Source organism: Mytilus galloprovincialis, chromosome 1 (assembly GCF_965363235.1).
Source record: "Mytilus galloprovincialis chromosome 1, xbMytGall1.hap1.1, whole genome shotgun sequence".
Lineage (NCBI taxonomy): Eukaryota > Metazoa > Mollusca > Bivalvia > Mytilida > Mytilidae > Mytilus > Mytilus galloprovincialis.
The window spans coordinates 131,612,322-131,631,545 of NC_134838.1; the positions used below are offsets into that span (position 1 = coordinate 131,612,322).

Consider the following 19,224-nt stretch of genomic DNA (forward strand, 5'->3'; position numbering starts at 1 on the left):
GCTACTAGAATTACCATCACATGCACAACTGATAGGTCGTAACTAAGGAGTTGGCCGCCATATTGACTTTCTAAAATCCATCAATGTTTTATAAATGTTCTATAAATTTAACGGAAATCAAAATAGAATAACACCTACCTAAAAAACTTCATTTTAATGAGATATTTTTTTATTCGTGTTTTGCCATGACGTAAATTCGCCAAATCAATCATGAAATTTCGCGGAATTTTAATTAAATTTCATTTTAATACATTTCTCGGAGTTTTAGAGCATTTATTTTATTACCTCTTTTTGTAATATATGCATTAAAATAGACACAACTGTTATGCATTTGTTTTGTAATCTCAATTTTGTTGAAAATCCTAGTATCCCTGCAAGAATGTGTTTCGCGCATGAATAGATTACAAAAGTAGTTTCGGAAACATGGTTTTACGAAGTGTAAACCAAGAGAAAAAATCTTATTATCCAATCCAATTCAAGTATTTAGAGATGCAAATCATATAAGAATTATATACACATACACATTCATGGATCTACAATCTGTATCTTGGTATTGCACAAGGTCATGTTTTTCTCTGACTGTTTATGACGTTTTTACACTAAATTGGATGTTGGATGTGTACTGATTGATAGTTTTGTCTAAGATGCATGCCTTTTTTATTAGTTGGTGGTGACTATGGACTAGCTGTAAGTAACTGCGAGTACTCTCAGATCTGTACCTAGTGGTTTTTTGTTGGGGGTATACAAGTACCAGGCCACGTACACTCTGTGAAGTATTTCTATGTGTATCCATCTCTTCAACTGATTTTTATAGTTCGTTCTTATGTTGTACTATTACTTCTATGTCCTAGGTTAGGGGAGCGTTCGGATCGCGCTTACATGTCTAACCCCGCCATTTTCTGTACTTATGTGCCTATCCCTAGCCAGGAGACTGTAATTCAGTGTTTGACGTTTGTTAATTTGTTGCATATTTGTTTTTTTGTTAATTTTTATGCTCCATTTATGGGCATTATGTTTTCTGGTATGTCCGTCCGTCCGTCCGTTCGTCCCCTTTCAGGTTAAAGTTGTTGGTCGAGGTAGTTTTAGATGAAGTTAAAGTCCAATCAACTTGAAACTTAGTACGCATGTTCCCTATGATATGATCTTTCTAATTTTCCGAATAAGAGATTTTACTCCATTTTCATGTTCTACTGAACATAGAAATGATAGTGCGGATGAGGCATCCGTGTACTGAGGAAACATTCTTGTTTGTACATAATTTAGGCCGTTAGTTTTCTCGTTTGACTTGTTTTACATTTGTCCTTTCCGGGCCTTCTATAGCTGACTATGCGGTAAGGGTTTTGTTCATTGTTGAAGGCCGTACGGTGACTTATTGTTGATAATTTCTGTGTTATTTGGTCTTTTGTGGAGAGTTGTCTCATTAACAATCATACCACATCTTCGTTTTTTATAACATAACACTAATTACTATAAATAATTATTATTTTTCGATACATATGCACACATATAAGGCTATACAAACTGTCAATACCTGTATCTTGGCATTGCACAAGATCATGATTTTCTCTGACTGATAATGCCGTCTTTAACTAAATCCATCGCATGTTGGATATGTACTGATTGGTTGATTGATTGATTGCTGTTTTAACGCCACTTTTAGCACTATTGTGTTATTTAGTTGCGGCTAGTTTTTATTGATGTATTTAAACTGGATGACAGTTTCAAATTACAACTGTATATGTTGAAACAAAATAATCTATTATCAACAGATTGAGTACAAAGAATTAAATACACAATGGTGAATTTAACATTAAATTTAAAATTCTTAATGATTTGTAACTTGCCTTTGACCCTATATGTTACAAGCATGATCATATCAATATAAATTATAACTCATTCCTATTCTGTTATATATCCTCAGATATCACAGTTAATTTCTTGGAATGTTCATTTATCAAACTAACTATATCACTGTGACCTATTTCAGAAGCAATCTTTACAGGTGACCAACCAACATTGTCACATTTGTTATAATCTGCTCCTATGTCTAACAACATCCTTACTACTTCTGTATGTCCCTCACTACAAGCAAACATTACAGGTGACCAACCTTTATCATTGTCACATTTATTATAATCTGCTCCTATGTCTAACAACTTCCTTACTACTTCTGTATGTCCCTCACTACAAGCAAACATTACAGGTGACCAACCATTATTGTCACATTTATTATAATCTGCTCCTATGTCTAACAACTTCCTTACTACTTCTGTATGTCCCTCACTACAAGCAAACATTACAGGTGACCAACCATCATTGTCACATTTATTATAATCTGCTCCTATGTCTAACAACATCCTTACTATTTCTGTATGTCCCTTACTACAAGCAATAGTTACAGGTGACAAACCTTTATTGTTACATTTATTATAATCTGCTCCTATGTCTAACAACATCCTTACTACTTCTGTATGTCCCTTAAGCTTACTACAAGCAAACATTACAGGTGAACAACCAACATTGTCACATTTGTTATAATCTGCTCCTATTTCTAACAACATCCTTACTATTTCTGTATGTCCCTTACAAGAAGCAAACATTACAGGTGACCAACCTTTAATGTTACATTTATTATAATCTTCTCCTATGTCTAACAACATCCTTACTATTTCTGTATGTCCCTCACTACAAGCAATAGTTACAGGTGACAAACCTTCATTGTTACATTTATTATAATCTGCTCCTATGTCTAACAACATCCTTACTATTTCTGTATGTCCCTCACTACAAGCACTCATTACAGGTGACCAACCATCGTTGTTACATTTATTATAATCTGCTCCTATGTCTAACAACATCCTAACTACTTTTGTATGTCCCTTACTACAAGCATGCATTACAGGTGACCAACCTTTATTGTCACATTTGTTATAATCTGCTCCTATGTCTAACAACATCCTTACTATTTCTGTCAAACCTGTATGTGATGCTGTGTGCAATGGTGTTATTTCAATATTTGTACACTGATTAACATCAACACCGTGATTAACACACCAATGAATCAAAGGAATATCACCTATCAAACATAACCATGATAACACTGACATATGTAGAGCAGTATTGCTACTATATACATCACAGGTATGTGCTAATTTTATCTGGTAAGATACATCAAGTTCATTCAAACAACTTAGAAATCTCTGTCTAAATTGAGGTATTTTCATATTTATGTTACAAAACACATTTTCGACTTGACCTTTTGACCAGTCACCAATTATTCTTTGTATGTACATTTCATGATATTTAGTTGGCACAAATGTTATAAACTTATCCACATTATCTTGTCTTTCCAGTAGAAATCTTTCCTTGATCAAACTACTATGTGCATTCTTTATCAAGCATTGACACATTTTCTGTCCAAGGTAGTACACTAAAAAGTCAAATATTCTGTCATGAATAGCTTTGTACATGTTTTCCTCCTTTTTCAGGAATGTATGTATAAGTGAGTTCAGTTCATCCTGTAAAGTAATCCTTGATGTCCCTCTATCCAGTTTACATGCCTCACAAGTGTTCTCAATAATAGTTCTTGTTTCTTCATTCACCTCCTCTGTTAATATCTCTTCCTTTAAATTGTTGTTAAACACGACACATAAAGCCAAAGCACAGTATTTACTAGAAAATCCTTTTTTCTGTAGTTGGTCAATCTCTGCTTCATAAACTGTAAATGGGTTCTGGAAAAATTCTGTGATATTAAGTGCAGGATTTTCGTTATATAATTTACATAAAAGTGGGAAAAAATCATATAAATCATAATAATTTGTAATCTCAGGAGCTTTAGTTTTCAGATATAACTCAGCTATTGACTCCTTTTCAGCTTTTGTCAAGCACATGTTATCTGATAGTAGGTTACATACACATGATTTGAAAACTGATAAACATTCAAATTTGTCATCCTGATACACTTGTAATCGACATGCTACAATTATCTTGACCAGCTTATTTGATAGGATCTTTTTAATTCTCTCCATGACAGGTTCCCATACTTTCATGTCAGTCTGGTTTAAAGAATAGTTACCACATAAATCATCAATAACAAACAATGTTTTCTGTTTTGGGTTATAAAACTTGACAATGTCACCTGGATCTGTAACTAAAAGTACATCGTACCCTTCATCTGACATCTTTAAAGCTACATTACGGAGTGTGGCTGTCTTCCCTACACCAGGACTAGCAGCGATAGTTACACAATTATTCTCCTTTATGCATTTCAGTACATGTTTGGCAGCTTCTGTAGTTATAAACATCTTATCATTGTCCTTCCACTCAACAAGGATCTCATTAATTTGAGCTGAAAAATGAATTATAAAATATTACTGTCTTTATTTAGACGCAGTTCAAAGCCTTCAAATATTTGGTGGTGTCTGAATTTAGATTTTTTTTTATCACAAACAAGAGTTTGCTAGTTTCAAATAATTGTTTATATCAATTTTGAGCATTTTATTGAAGTAAAGAGACAGAGTCATAATTGTCTGTAATTATATAGATAATGACCTCTAGATCTCTTTTGATTTCTGGTGTTGTTGGGTTGTTGTCAGTGTAAATGACCACAATGTTTTTTTCTCACAGATACAAAATATCTTTTTTGCTTTTTGAAGATTTTTAAAAGCATTCTATCAGTGCAAATACTTAAACTGTTTTCCTTAACACTTTTTTTTAGCAACATATTCGTTTGACTAAAATTCCAAATTTCTCTATGGGTTTTTGTTCCTGATTTTTTTGCTCTCTGTATCATTAATATATGTCCCACTTTTATTAATTTTGTTTAGTTTATAAGAAGTCATTATATTATAAGACAGTGGCGGATCCAGGGGGGGGGCGGGGTTCCGGGGGTGCGCACCCCCCTTTATTTTTGCCGATCAATGCATTTGTATCGGGACATATGTTTTGCACCCCCCCTTTGCCCTGGGTTAGCCCTGGGTTAGCACCCCCCCCCCTTTCGAAAATTCCTGCATCCGCCCCTGTAAGATGAGATATACATCTGTTGAAGAAACTACTGTTTATTTTCATGAATCTTTTACTCCTTTTCCTTGTAACATTAATACAGTACAGATAGTTTAATGATCAGTTTCTCACCAGTCATAAGTTTTGAATGTTCCTTGATATATTTTAATTCTCTTATTCCAAACATGACTTATTACAAAGACAATAGTGCCACAATGAAATGTCACACCTGCTTTACAAAAAAGTAAAATAACAGAAATACAGAACTCCCAAGGAAAATTTCATGATATTGACAACATTTGCGAACAAAACATACAGATATAATAGGTAAAATTATCAAAACAAGCATTCTGAGAGTATTGCATGGCAATACATATAGTCCCCTACTGGGTAAAAGTTAATTATTCTGGAACAAAATGCTAACTTTTTCTATAACTTGTCATGGTGTAAACAAAAAGAGAATATCAAGTCAAAATCTTCAAGCATGACTGAAACAGTGTGGAAAACTGATTATATGAGTGAATTTTTCAAGTCCAAGGATCATAACTCGGCACAAAATTATCAGACCGAAACAAAATTTGAACTTGATCTGTAACTTGTCATGATAAAACATATACCAATTATCAAATCAATATCTTCAAGCATGATGGAAAAAAAAGTGTGGAAACACTCTAAAATTAGATATGATGTAATACAATGTATTTTTTTTAAAAGTTATAATCAAATATAATTAATAGTTCCAAATATTTTTTTCTCATTTGTCACAAACTAATATAGATGTGTAACTTATATATAAAATGTCATCAACTTTTATTTATATACAATGTAATGTAATGAAATATATACATAGAAAAAATTGCAACATATGTTTTTCACATGTTTGAGAGGCCCGACATGAAAACCTATGTTTTCGAACATATGAAAAACATATGGAAAACATATGTTTACATATGTCATTAAACATAATTATGTTTGCTTACATATATAAAGTAAAGTAATCTTTATTTAAAGTTTATGTTTTCATATGTTTCAAAACATGTGTGTACCTTCATAAAAATAGATTATTATCTTTCATTTCATTTTTTTTTATGTATATAGCATTCAGAAAATCAATTTATACAAAATAAAAAAACAATTAACCAAAGAATGTCTTTAAAAAAATGAGTCATCTCTCTTTGTACAGAAATATGGTTTAATGTAGTACTCTAACATTAGATATGGACCATGATTATTCTGGACTCAATCATCAGACCGGAACAAAATTAGAACTTGATCTATGAAACTATATAATAAATATCAAATCAATGTCTTCAAGAACGAATAAAAAAAAGTGTGGAAAGCTGATTTGCTGGACTGACGGATGGACAGACAGACGGACAGACAGACGGACAGAGTGCAATCCTAAAGTCCCCTTCAACTTCATCAGTAGGGGACTAAAAAGGGGTGTAGCAGTCAACCTTGTACTGTTATATAAACTTAATCACTTTAAAAACAAACAACTATGTCAACAATGAATAAAATGCTCGCAGGGCTCAGCTTGATACGACCGCAGAGGTCGAACCCTGAACAGTTGGGGCAAGTTTGAACGTAACATTCAAGCTTGATACAGCTATGAATTTGGATTGTGATTAAATATTTGGCACATCATAGGTTTCTGACACAGAATGAATGCGGTCTGAGAACTTAAAATTTTTAAATTGGACATTTACCTATTAACGTTACGCTGTTCGTTCCTACAACCCCTATGATTTAAAACAGAATTATCGAAATTTCCTCCGTAAAACGAAAAAAAAAATGTTAGCAAACAGTAATCACTTTAAAAACAAATTCAGTGTATGTTGTTAATTAAGTTCCTATAGCTCGTGGTCGTATGCTTAGTGATATCTTGTATATTTGAGGATTAAAACAACAAAGCATTGTGCAAAAAACGGATGTCCAACGTTACATTTTGGAACAACTGTTTTAACTCTTATGTAAAGTGATCCTATTTCTAAATTTTTGATCTACCTGAAACTTGGCGGAAACAACGACATGTGCCGATTTTTGTAACATTAAAGCTGTTATTTTGTCAAATGCCATTTGACTCGGTGGCTGCATATTAAGCTGAAATAAGAAAAATATCCAACGACGTTTTTCGTTGACTCGACAACTTCAAGTGATTTTTATAAGTAGATATAGCAGAAAGTGTCTTGAAAAAGTAAGAGAATAATATCATCTACCAAAAGTACAAACATTTGCCTCATTGTTCTTGAGTTAAAAAAAAATAGATTCTTTAAAAGTCTTCTCTTTACAGTCGTTTGACAAGAGGTAGTACTTTATTTTGTCCAAGTTAATATTCCATTTGTCAAAGCAACTAATGCGGGTTTTTAACCTGATATTGCAATAAGTAATTTATAATTTACCAAAACAATAGTTAGATACACGAAAAGTACAAAATATCTAGATTTTTTTTATTAACTACATGTGTGTGTTTTAAAGGAATAAAATTTTACGAAACATTACAAAACGGTAGTCATTTTGTCCAAACGTATGAAAACGTCGAAAAATACTTATTTCCGACGTTACATGTGTTGAATTTGTTTCAAGTAAAGGAACAAATCAATACTAATCGTATGGTCAAATATTTAAAAAGATATTTATGGTTGTCGAAAAAAAAAGAATGATGCGTGTTGCTAGACTCGGAACATAGTTTTGACACAGTAAAATTTTCTATTTTTATAATTCATATTTTTTTAGCTGTAGCGATTTATTGAAAAGAATCATGAAGAATAGTGAAATGATAAAAGAAATATTTCGTGACATGACCTACATCTTGTTACGTTTTTTTATACATCTGGAACCGGAAAGGTTGCGTACTATAGGGAGTTAAAGTGACAAAAATAAAAAATAAAGACAACTAACAAAATATTATAAAAATAAAGCACTGTGTAAAGAGAAAGACAACTGAATCGACGCTATTTACTTGCAAAGTGTCAGATATATTTGTATTGGGGTTGATTCAAGGTATGGAAAATTTATGATGTCAATGACAGATGATAAGTACCTTGACATTTTAGCAGCCCGTGATAAATGTTTTGTACATCTATAATTTTATTTTAATTTATCTATGGAAAAACGTATACTTCCGTCCCATTTTTCCTTTCCTTCATTATTTACCACGGGGCACAATTTACAGCGGGTAAAAAATTGTTTAATCGATTTCCACACCTTAAGGTAATTCATAGTAAAGAGACACCACAAAAATAACAGAGACAGAATGAACCAACAACACAATTTTTTTTCGGGTTGTAGGAACATTGTGCGCAACGTTATTATGGTCCAATATCCAAGATCTAAATACATGGTTAGATTCAACATATCAAAGAACCCCAATAATTCAATTTTTGAGTTTAATTTTGGACCCTTTTGACCTCAATGTGGACCAATTTGATAAAGGGGCCCAAAAATCAAAAATCTAAATACATGCTAAGATTCACTCAGCATATCAAAGAACCCCATACATTCAATTTTTTTTTAAATCAAAAGTTTAATTTTGGACCCCGATTTTGACCAATTTGAAAATTCGGCCCATGATAAAAAAAATCTAAGTACATGTTTAGATTCAGCATATCAAATAACCCCCAAGAATTCAATTTTTATTAAAATCAAACTAAGTTTATTTTTGGATCCTTTGGACCTTAATGTAGACCAATTTTAAAAAGGGACCAAAAATAAAAAATCTAAATACATGGTTAGATTCGGCATAATAAAGAATCCTAATAATTCAATTTTTGATGAAATCAATCAAAGTTTAATTTTGGGCCCCTTTGGACCTCAATGTGGACCAATTTGATAACGAGGCCCAAAATCCCAAAACGTAATACACGAATTGCTTCAGCATATGAAAGAACCACAAGAATTCAAGAATAAAACCCCATTGAAATTTGTCAAGAAATAGGCAATTTATACAAAGTATTAGAAAAGTATTGTGTTTGGCCCCTTTTTGGCCCCTAATTCCTAAACAATTAGCGTCATCAACCCCAAAATAAATCCCAACCTTCCTTTAATGGTATGGAACTTTGTGGTACAATTTCAGAAAGATCCATACACTTACACACAAGTTATTGTCTGGAAACTAGAAAAATGCTTATTTGGACCCCTCTTTAGGCCCCTAATTACTAAACTGTTGGGAGCATAACCCCCAAAATCAATCCCAACCTTCCTTTTGTGGTTTAAATCCTGTGTTTATAGAGATCCATTTACTTAAACTAAAGTTATTGTCCGGAAACTAAGTATCTTTGGACGACGACGACGCGATACCAATATACGACTGCAATTTTTTTTTGCGGTCAAAGCACTTAAGCAAAAACGAAAGACAAGAATAATAATAAATGGAGAATGTGTCCCCATGGACACAGATGATGCCCCGCTTGCATACAACATTATAAAGGGACATAACTCAAAAACGATAAAAGTGAGGTTACCCAAATTTGTACTCGATCTGAGTTTTGTGGTAATAAGTATTCTGTGTAGGTTTATATAATATTTAGTTGGGGCAAACTTAAGTTACAGAACGGAAACTAAAAATTTTGCAATTTTTCCATTTATAAAGGGGCATAACTCACGAATGGTTAATTTGACCCGAACAAAATTCAAACATGATCTATATATTGTGGTAATAAGCATAATTGTGTATAAGTTTCATAACATTTGGTTGAGGCAAACTTAAGTTAGAGAATGGAAACTAAAAATTTTGCAATTTTTCCATTTATAAAGGGGCATAACTCTAGAATGATTTAAGTGACCCCACCAAATTTCAAACTGTGGTAAAAAGCATTGTGTATAAGTGTCACAAGATTTGGTTGAGGCAAACTTAAGTTAGAGAACGGAAACTAAAAATTTTGCAATTTTTTCCATTTATAAAGGTATATAACTCTAGAATGGTTAAAGTGACGCCACCAAAGTTCAAACTTGATCTGTGTTTTGTAGTAATAAGCATTGTGTATAAGTTTCTAAACATTTGGTTGAGGCAAACTCAAGTTAGAGAACGGAAACCAATTTTGGGACGTACGGATTTACGTACGTACATATGTACAGACGGACAAGGGTAAAACTAAATGCCCCATCCGCTACTGCGGGGGAATAAAAATGACCATAGCACAATAACACAATAGCGAGATGTATAAAACAGAGTCATGCAAATAGGATATTACCCAAAAAAATTCGTAAGGGTTCTGCAGAACCCAGTGTCTTGCCTACTTTTGTTGTTAGTCGCAGGCACAACAAAAATGGGGTAAAATTATAAAAAAAAAATCCTCTAGATATTAATGTATCTTTTGATTGTAAAAAGATTCTGTCCAAGATTGGTAAAAATCCAGGATGGCTTATGAATCTAATAAATGTTTTAAAAACTTTAACTGCAGACTGTATGCAATGTTAACTGGCAGAAAATCCATTTGTAAGATAAATACGGAAAAACAGGATTTTATTTTTACAAAATGTAATTCTGGATACTATCTTATGATTACAAACAAGCTTCTGTCTAAATTTGGTAGAAATCAAGGATAGTTTAAGAAAGTTATTAAAATTTTAAAAACTTTAACCACAGAGTGAATATTTGTGGACGCCGCCGCCGCCGGAATGTAGGATTGCTATGTCTCGCTTTTTCGACAAAAGTCAAAGGCTTGACAATAACGGTATTTTGATCCAGCCCCTTATAAAATATTTGGAAGTGAAAATTTTAACGTGGATAGAAATGAGGGCCAAGAATAGGTGGTTTGGGACTTATTAAAATTTTAGTACACAAACTCGTCTAAAATTGAGAGAATGATGAGGCACACATAACAGAAGTAGGAGAATCAATTAAAAAAGAAAGATGTATCTTCATGTTGTCTCTTTATATTGGACTTATGACTTCCTATTGTCCCTTGGTATCATCTCCCTTTTCCCCTACACGTTGCAACTAAGTTTTATCTGAAAATTTGACATTGAAAATCAACTTGCAACATCATATCATACTTATAAAATAAAAGTCCTAGTACAAAGAGATGTTTCTAAAATTTGTGTTTTTACCACAATCCTGTCGCTGAACCTTGAAAATGAGGTCAAGGACAATGTCTTGCTGATCATTTTTGCTTATTTAAGTTTCTATCTATCTATTATATTTTTTTAAAGATATAAGGTAATAAATTGCTTCGCCGAGCGCAGCTGGATACGACCGCAGAGGTCAAACCATGAACACTTGGGGCAAAAATGGACACAATAGTCAAGCTTGATACAGGTCTGAATTTGGATTGTAGTTAAATATTTGACACATAATAGGTTTCTGACACAGAATAACTGTAATCAAAGAACTTGAATTGGTTATGTGATTTGAAATTTTCTTTTTTATTTCTGAACAAATTGTCCCCCCCCAAAAAAAAATTCTTTCCCTCAAGATATGGTCATAATCTCAATTCAAATTTCAAATGGAGTTTGGAACCATAATAACCAATTTAAATACATCATAAAAGTCTTTAAATAGAAAATGACATACATAATCATGGCTAAAATTGAAATACCTGCATCAACATATTTTAAATAGTAACTTCTAAAAATAAATTGACAGCTAATCACCTCAAGACAATACAACATTTCTTTACACATAATTTAAAAGCACTGCAAGGGAGGTACTTGTCAATGTTGTGTTTGAATTCCTAAACGGTTTGAGCCATTACCCCCCAAAGCCAATTCTTATCATCCCTTTGTGGTATGAAAACTTGTGGTATAATTTCAGAGATCCATACACCATTCCACAAGTTATTGTCTGGAAACTAGAAAAATGCTTTTTTGGGTCAAATCCCCTAATTGTCATTGATATGGTTATATTTATAAATTTACTGTTTTCAAATTTTTGAATGTTTTGAAATACTAAGGCTTTTCTACCTCAGGCATAGATCCCCTTAGCTGTATTTGGCAAAACTTGTCTCGTCCTGGGCTAAGGAAAATAATTTGTTTGGCCTATGATATAATGCAGAATGCACGAAGTCTCTAATAATAAAAACTAACAGACGCAAAGTACTGCATCATTGATTTTTGTCAATAAGCCATGCTTTTATCCTTAAGCTGTGTAAAAACTTCCGTGCAGATGAAAATTCACATACCATGTTCACGATTTTATGATGAAAACAACACAAGTTCAAAATCTAGCATGTTACAATAATCTTCAGAGAAAACGTTTTTGATTGGCTTATTAATTTGATCATGAGAAACACAGAATTTGATTGGCTGAACACGATTGCCTTACCTTGGGAACAAAATAAGAAACAGATGATTTTCACTAAATCATGTTTTAGAGGTTTTTTTAACAATGCCCTAAATATTAATATTAATATTTTTTAACATATGCAAGGACGTATTATAAAACGTCCTTGATAAGAGTAAAGAGAATGAACACAGGGCGAACGTACTATACGGGCAAAAGAACTCAGGACGAACAGACCAAGGGCGAACATGTAAACAGGGCGAGTTGTCTTGATACCAAATTCACGCATGCGTACTATAAATATCTACATTAAATACATCCGGTTACAAGTAAACGAATAACGTTCATGTAGATGAGATGAAATCTAATAATTTACATAAATAAAAGGGTACATATTTACGATAGTGATTGTTTTTCAATCCTAATTTACAAATTAAGTGATTCAGATGCTTAATCAGGTGTAAAAATCGGTGTCAAGAATCGGAAGTTGTTATGAAATTGTAATACACAGAAACGGATGCGGCATACGGAGGTATCAATAGTTTTAAAGTCGGCACCATAGGCCTTCAGAAGACTTGAAGTCTTCTTCCACCAAAAATTTATATTTCCAAGGGACATAACTCTTTACAAATAATTGATTGGCAGATTTTCGAAATTGCCCAAGACATTGCAAATCTTGACATATGATATAAGTTTCATAATAATCTGCCAAAAATTATACAAATGAGAGCACTGACAATGCAATGTTCAATATCATTAATGTTTCCAAAGGGCAGAACTCTGTTACAAATAATTGATCAGCACTGATTTTCATTCTTGTCCAAGACATTGGTGATATAAAACTATGAAATAAGTTTCATAAAAACCTGGCAAGAAATGTACACGTCAGAGGGCTAACAAGATCGAAAGGACAGACGCACAGATGGACAAACAGACAGACTGACATACAGACGAACAAGTGTAAAACTGAATGCCTCCCCCCCCCACGATGGGGGCATAAAATCAGATAAAGTGCAAAATAAATATTTGATTTTAGGGCCAATTTGGCCAAAATAGAAACTCCTCCTTGTATAGTACAATAATGTTGTTGACTGCCAAATATTTACCTCTAATATTCCAAGGAACTGTATCTTCATGAGATATTTTCAACTTTTTCACTTCAACTGTCATTTCTTCATTGGCTTTTTTCAGTTCCATTATTTCATCATTGGAATGTTTAATGTCAAGCATTATTTCCTGATTACTCTGATCCAGTATCTTCGTCTTCAAGATATCACACTCCTCCTTCATTTGCTGTCCACCTAATCTACGGATAGCCTAGAAATGTACAGAGAACAGTCTTCATTATTTAAATAACAAAGATTAAAATGACTTATTACTACACTCCTGTGTTATTGAATGTCCACCTAATCTGCTGATAGCTTAGAAATGTACAGAAAACAGTTTTCATCAGTTTAATAACACAGATTAAAATGACTTTTTACACTCGTGCTTTATCAAATGTCCACCTAATCTGCTGATAGCCTAGAAATGTACAGAAAACAGTTTTCATCAGTTTAATAACACAGATTGAAATGACTTTTTACACTCGTGCTTTATCAAATGTCCACCTAATCTGCTGATAGCCTAGAAATGTACAGAAAACAGTTTTCATCAGTTTAATAACACAGATTAAAATGACTTTTTACACTCGTGCTTTATCAAATGTCCACCTAATCTGCTGATAGCCTAGAAATGTACAGAAAACAGTCTGCTAATATTTGAAGGTCTCTATTGAAGTACTGCAAGGGATATGAAAGATACGTGGTTGAATTGTGTCTTAATTTTATAGATCGTATTCAGCTAAGATGTGTTATTTCAATGAAGCATAATCAATAGCTTAGGAAAAATTTGTATATAGATGTCTTATATACAATTAGACAACACTTCCTTATTTCTTTTTGGTAAACTGTAATGGACACTTTTTAGAAAAAAATCATCATTATAGATTAACGTCATGTTGACTTATTTGTGTTGATCATACAGTTTCTATCTATCTTTTATAGTTTTTAAGATATTACACAAAAAGGCAAAAAAGGGTAAAACATTTGAGTTCAATAACTTCTTTAAAGTCATAAGAAACCTCAAATTAAAAAAAAAAATGCATATGTTTTTTTTATAACTCAATGGATAGTTTTCATTATGAAACTTATGTACATAGACTTTTTTCTGAAGAAAATTCTTTAATTTATTCACACCAAGAAGAACTTTACTTTACAGGAAGCAATTCCCCCCGACATATTTTCCGTATGCAAAGTGACCTCAGTGTGACCCATCTGGTAAAAAGCCAGTGACCGCAATACGCATGGATGTCCTTAAAATAAACTATTATCTGAATTTACATGTTTTAAAAACACGTGCTTAATTTCCATGCTTTATTGTTGATTTTTTGTTGATTGTTGACAAACAGTTGACAAACAGGTGACAATCGTTAAACTTCGGCTTCAAAACACGAACTTTTTAAAATTACCTGCCATATTTTCACAACAACACTGACCGATTGAAAAAAAATTGACGATTATAGACAATAATAGTGCATTGACTTGACATATCAACGATATAAGGATGAGGCTTAGAAACGGGGAAATGCGAGGCTGTGCCGAGCACTTTCCCCGTTTCGGGCCGAATCCTTATATCGTTGATATGTCAAGTCAATGCACTATTATTGTCTTTATACTGCAATCTAAAAAACATTTTCAATTGTTGTTCATTGTGTTAATATTATTTATTTGATTTAAATATTGGGGGAAATCACCCTTTAAAAAGGCCTCATATCACACAGGCGGAGAAATATACAGCACGATGAAATGTACATCATTACCTGTTGAAAACAGTGGTGAACGAAATTCATTTGTTTATAGACTAAAATATCAACAATAAACATAAAACATAATGATTTATAGGTTGCAAACAAAAAATATTAACAAGTGAAATATATTTTTTACAAAAATTATAGAAGAAACAAGTTTGAGTGGTTAAACGCATCGTTGTTTACATTGGAAACAAGAACAGGTTGAAGAGGTCGTATGAATAATTAAAGATAGTTTCGACTATTTCTATTTAAATATTCATGAGGAAAAGTGATATCATGTCAGTGACTGTATATGACATAGAAATAAACGGTCAACGCAGTTTGACTGCTCAAATAGAACGAGTGCAGTATAAACGCTTTTATGCGAAAAAAATGAAAAATTCTTGAACAGAAGACTAAGTTTATATGTTTGTATGCATTGGTTCAAGAATTGGCAGAACACTATTTTTCACCGGTCACTCGTTTCTTATGACTTTAATGTTCATCATAACAAATGAACAAATATGGCCGTATTTTCACCCCAAAAACTACTCTGTGTACAGACTTCCCTGTGCTGTTTGGAAAGTTTTAATGCCTAGCATTGAATTTCACTAGATATATAATAGTTAAATGCATTTTGTGTTTAAGAAAGATAAAATCTTTCTTAGTTTTTGATGGGCATTTTTTTTCCTTTCTGCAGAAGGTGTGAAAATAAACAAACACCTGAATTACTTTGATACTGTCCACTCACTGACTCAGATAAACTCTTTAACTCACCTATAGTTGTGAAGATAACTCTTGTCCATGTCAATTAAGGACAATCAAAACAATACAAACTGGTTTTTTACCTGACGGAGCATCTCATAGTTGTACCGCAACTTAGTTAATTTTCACACCTTTTGCATGAAGGAAAAATAAATGCCCATCAAAATCCAAAAGAGATTTTATCTTTCTGAAACACAAAATGCATGTAACTTTATTATATCTAGTGGATGTCAGGCATTAAAACTTATCAAACTTCACGGTAAAGTATGTACTCAGAGTAATTTTTGACATGTAAATACAGCCATATTTGTCCGTTTGTTATGATGAACCTTAAGTTTCAGAGGAAAAGAGTTTCGTAAGATAATAATCATCAATGCCAAAAAAAAAAGAAGGTAAAATTCATAATAAAGGACAATAACTCCAATAAGGAGTCGTCTGACAATTTAAGCCACGTTGACTTATTTGTAAATCTTGTCTTTTTGATCGTTTTTCCAAAATAAAGTTTTCCTCTATCTATACACGTTTTCAAAATAATGAGCAAAAATGAAATAAAAAGTGAAATATGATATTTAAGGGCACGATAACTCCTAGACGAAGTCACCTGACAGTTTTGATGTTAATGAACAACAGTTTCTCAACATTCTGGACATTTCTTCCCCGGTCAAAATTTTCTTTATCATAGGGGTTCTCAATATAACAGACAAAACTTGCATTTTACCAAGGCCATGTCAGTCATGCTGGTTGGGCAGGTTGGGGGCATCGGATACATTTTTAAAACTTCATACTCTAACAATGTTTAAGGTTAAGTTTTGTTGGATTTGACAAATTAGTTTCAAAGGAAACAAATTTTGTAATGTGATATCACGACGGTGGACGACTGACGATGGATGTCAAGTGATGAGAAAAAAACCTATTGGTCAGGTGAGCTGGAAAGATGGAATCTTAAAAAATTCAAAATATTACAACCAGTACATGTCCAACGTATATGGCAAGTACAGAATACTTAATTTAAAATGAACTTACACCAGTTATATCGTTCCATGCTGTGGTGAACATAGTTTTGAATGTAGTATTGTTTATTTTCCCTTCATCCAGGTGAGCCAAGATGTTTCTGTAATATTTTATCCTGGCTAAATCTGAGGTTGGTGTCGTTTCATTATCAGATGGTAACTGGTCATACCCACCACGAGGAGGGGTCAGATCAGTCAGGTGTCTAATTAAAGTTATAATCAGTGTTACGTCAAATGTTTTAGAATCTGGTACATCTAAAATAAAATGATGTATGCAAGATAAAACAAGAATGTGTTCATAGTACACGGATGCCCCACTCTCATTATCATTTTCTATGTTTAGTGGACCGTGAAAGTGGAATAGCATAAGGAACATGTGTAATAAGTTTCAAGTTGATTAGACTTCAACTTCCTCAAAATTACCTTGACCAAAAACCTAAACCTGAAACTTCCACTTTCATTTTCTATGTTCAGTGGACCGTGAATATGGGATCAAAAATCTTATAAGCATTAAAATAAGAAATATCACATCATAGGAAACATGTGTACTAAGTTTGAAGTTGATTGGACTTCAACTTCATCAAAATTACATTAACCAAAAATGTTAACCTGAAACGGGACAGACGGACGGAAGCACGGAAAGACGGACGAACGAACAGACGGACGCACAGACCAGAAAACATAATGCCCCTCTTCTATCGTAGGTGGGACATAAAAAAGCTCATTGATTAGTGAAGACAATGAATCAAATTAAAAAAATTTCCGTAAAGAAATACACAGTAAAGAACAGATTGTTTCAGGGTTCCCTAGGTGACCACCCTCTGACAAATTCCTGGATCCATCACAGCATTATTATGACGGATATATTTTATGTGTTGAAGTTCTTTATTGTTTGTTTGATAATAAAGACTGTACAGTATAACTATGAGTTAGGTCTTTCGGTGACAATAGAGTCAGAGACAAGAAAACGAAATGGCTCCATTACCACAGGGAGGCATACACATTAATATTTATTTACAGGCAACAACAACAATAGTTTTTAATTCAGTTACATGTTCCCTAAAAATGGGAACAAATTGTGTGTGTGCCTGCTTGCATTGTGTTTTTAAACAACATCCGGTAAAATCAAAGGTACTTTATTTAAATGATTTGCACCACGTGACTTTGCCCCTTTTGATCAAAATACTTCTCTTAGCTTAAGATTGAATATATAATTTATTTTAGATTTGCGGATAATCCAGACCTTTTTTCATCATGTATCTAAAACTAATGTATATTTGAAAATTTCCTTTTGGCGGATGTTTACAAACTAAATTGTTTAATTCTAAGGGAAAATGCTTAAAATTTGACTTTTTACGAAATGGGAAGGTTGAAATCATCATGTTTTTAAAAGAATTTGGCCGAAAACTTAAGAAAGCAGGTAAGAGTTATTTAACTTTAAAATTTAACCTACAAGGTGTTTCCCTATATGCGAACAAATCATGAACAATATCTTCTTGCATATGTATTTCTGTTTTGAATCTTGCTATTTTACAATTTTCCGTCATTTGATAAGATTGTATATAGCAATACTACTATGGTTACGCTTCCGATTTTTAAACTTAAAAGGCCGAAAGATTTCAGAGTAGACAATTTCCATTTGTACACGGACAGAAGCCTAAAAACCTGTACAATTCACCTATATGCGAAAAAATTGTTCATTCGACCGACATATGTATTGGCATATTGGCATTTTTATTTAAGAGGCTTATATAATCCTATTGTAATTACTGTCGTCATGATAAGGCAAAATGGCCGCTATGCATATAAGCAAATGACCCCAAATTTTGCCATATGATCTATCTGTTATGCCTCAAGCATACATAATCCTCCAATCGGTGATTTTCCTGGAAAACTTTGACGTTACGACACTACAACTATTTATGGACCAGATGTGAAAATATGGACTGTCAAACAGAAATAGTCTGTAACATGCAAAATTAATCTTGATGTTTAAATAAACATACTTCAAAGTCTATATCATTTTCAAGCAATCTAACAATCAATTTTATTGCACAATAACTTTCATATAGAAGTAGAACTAAACAATTCACGGTGGCCAAGATGCGCAACCCACCTCCAAACTGTATATTGCTACATTAATGTAGCACAATACAAAGATTTTATAACTCTAACTCCCAAGTTTTAAAATGCTGTAACTTTCTTAATAAAGCTTGAAAATTTATAAAAGTGGTAGTTTTGGATAGCTTACAGATTACTCTTTCAAATAAATGCAACATTAGTATTATGCAACAATTATGTAACCAATTATAATGTTAACCGTGTCTAAAATATTTTTCACCAAATTTCCACTTTCAAATGAAATTAGCTTCTGCATAGGTGTCCCTAGAGGGTTG

The 19,224-nt window shown here is 32.8% G+C and overlaps 1 protein-coding gene across 1 annotated transcript; it reads right to left on the bottom strand.

Annotated features, from left to right (window-relative positions):
* Positions 1–1,907: 1,907 nt before the first annotated feature.
* LOC143067286 (uncharacterized) lies at positions 1,908–17,670 on the bottom strand. The gene is made up of 5 exons (XM_076240463.1): positions 17,655–17,670; positions 16,842–17,083; positions 13,330–13,540; positions 2,452–4,348; positions 1,908–2,184 (listed from the first exon to the last, which is right to left on the bottom strand). Exons 1-5 carry the CDS (start codon positions 17,668–17,670, stop codon positions 1,908–1,910), a joined length of 2,643 nt encoding a protein of 880 aa, XP_076096578.1.
* Positions 17,671–19,224: the final 1,554 nt, after the last annotated feature.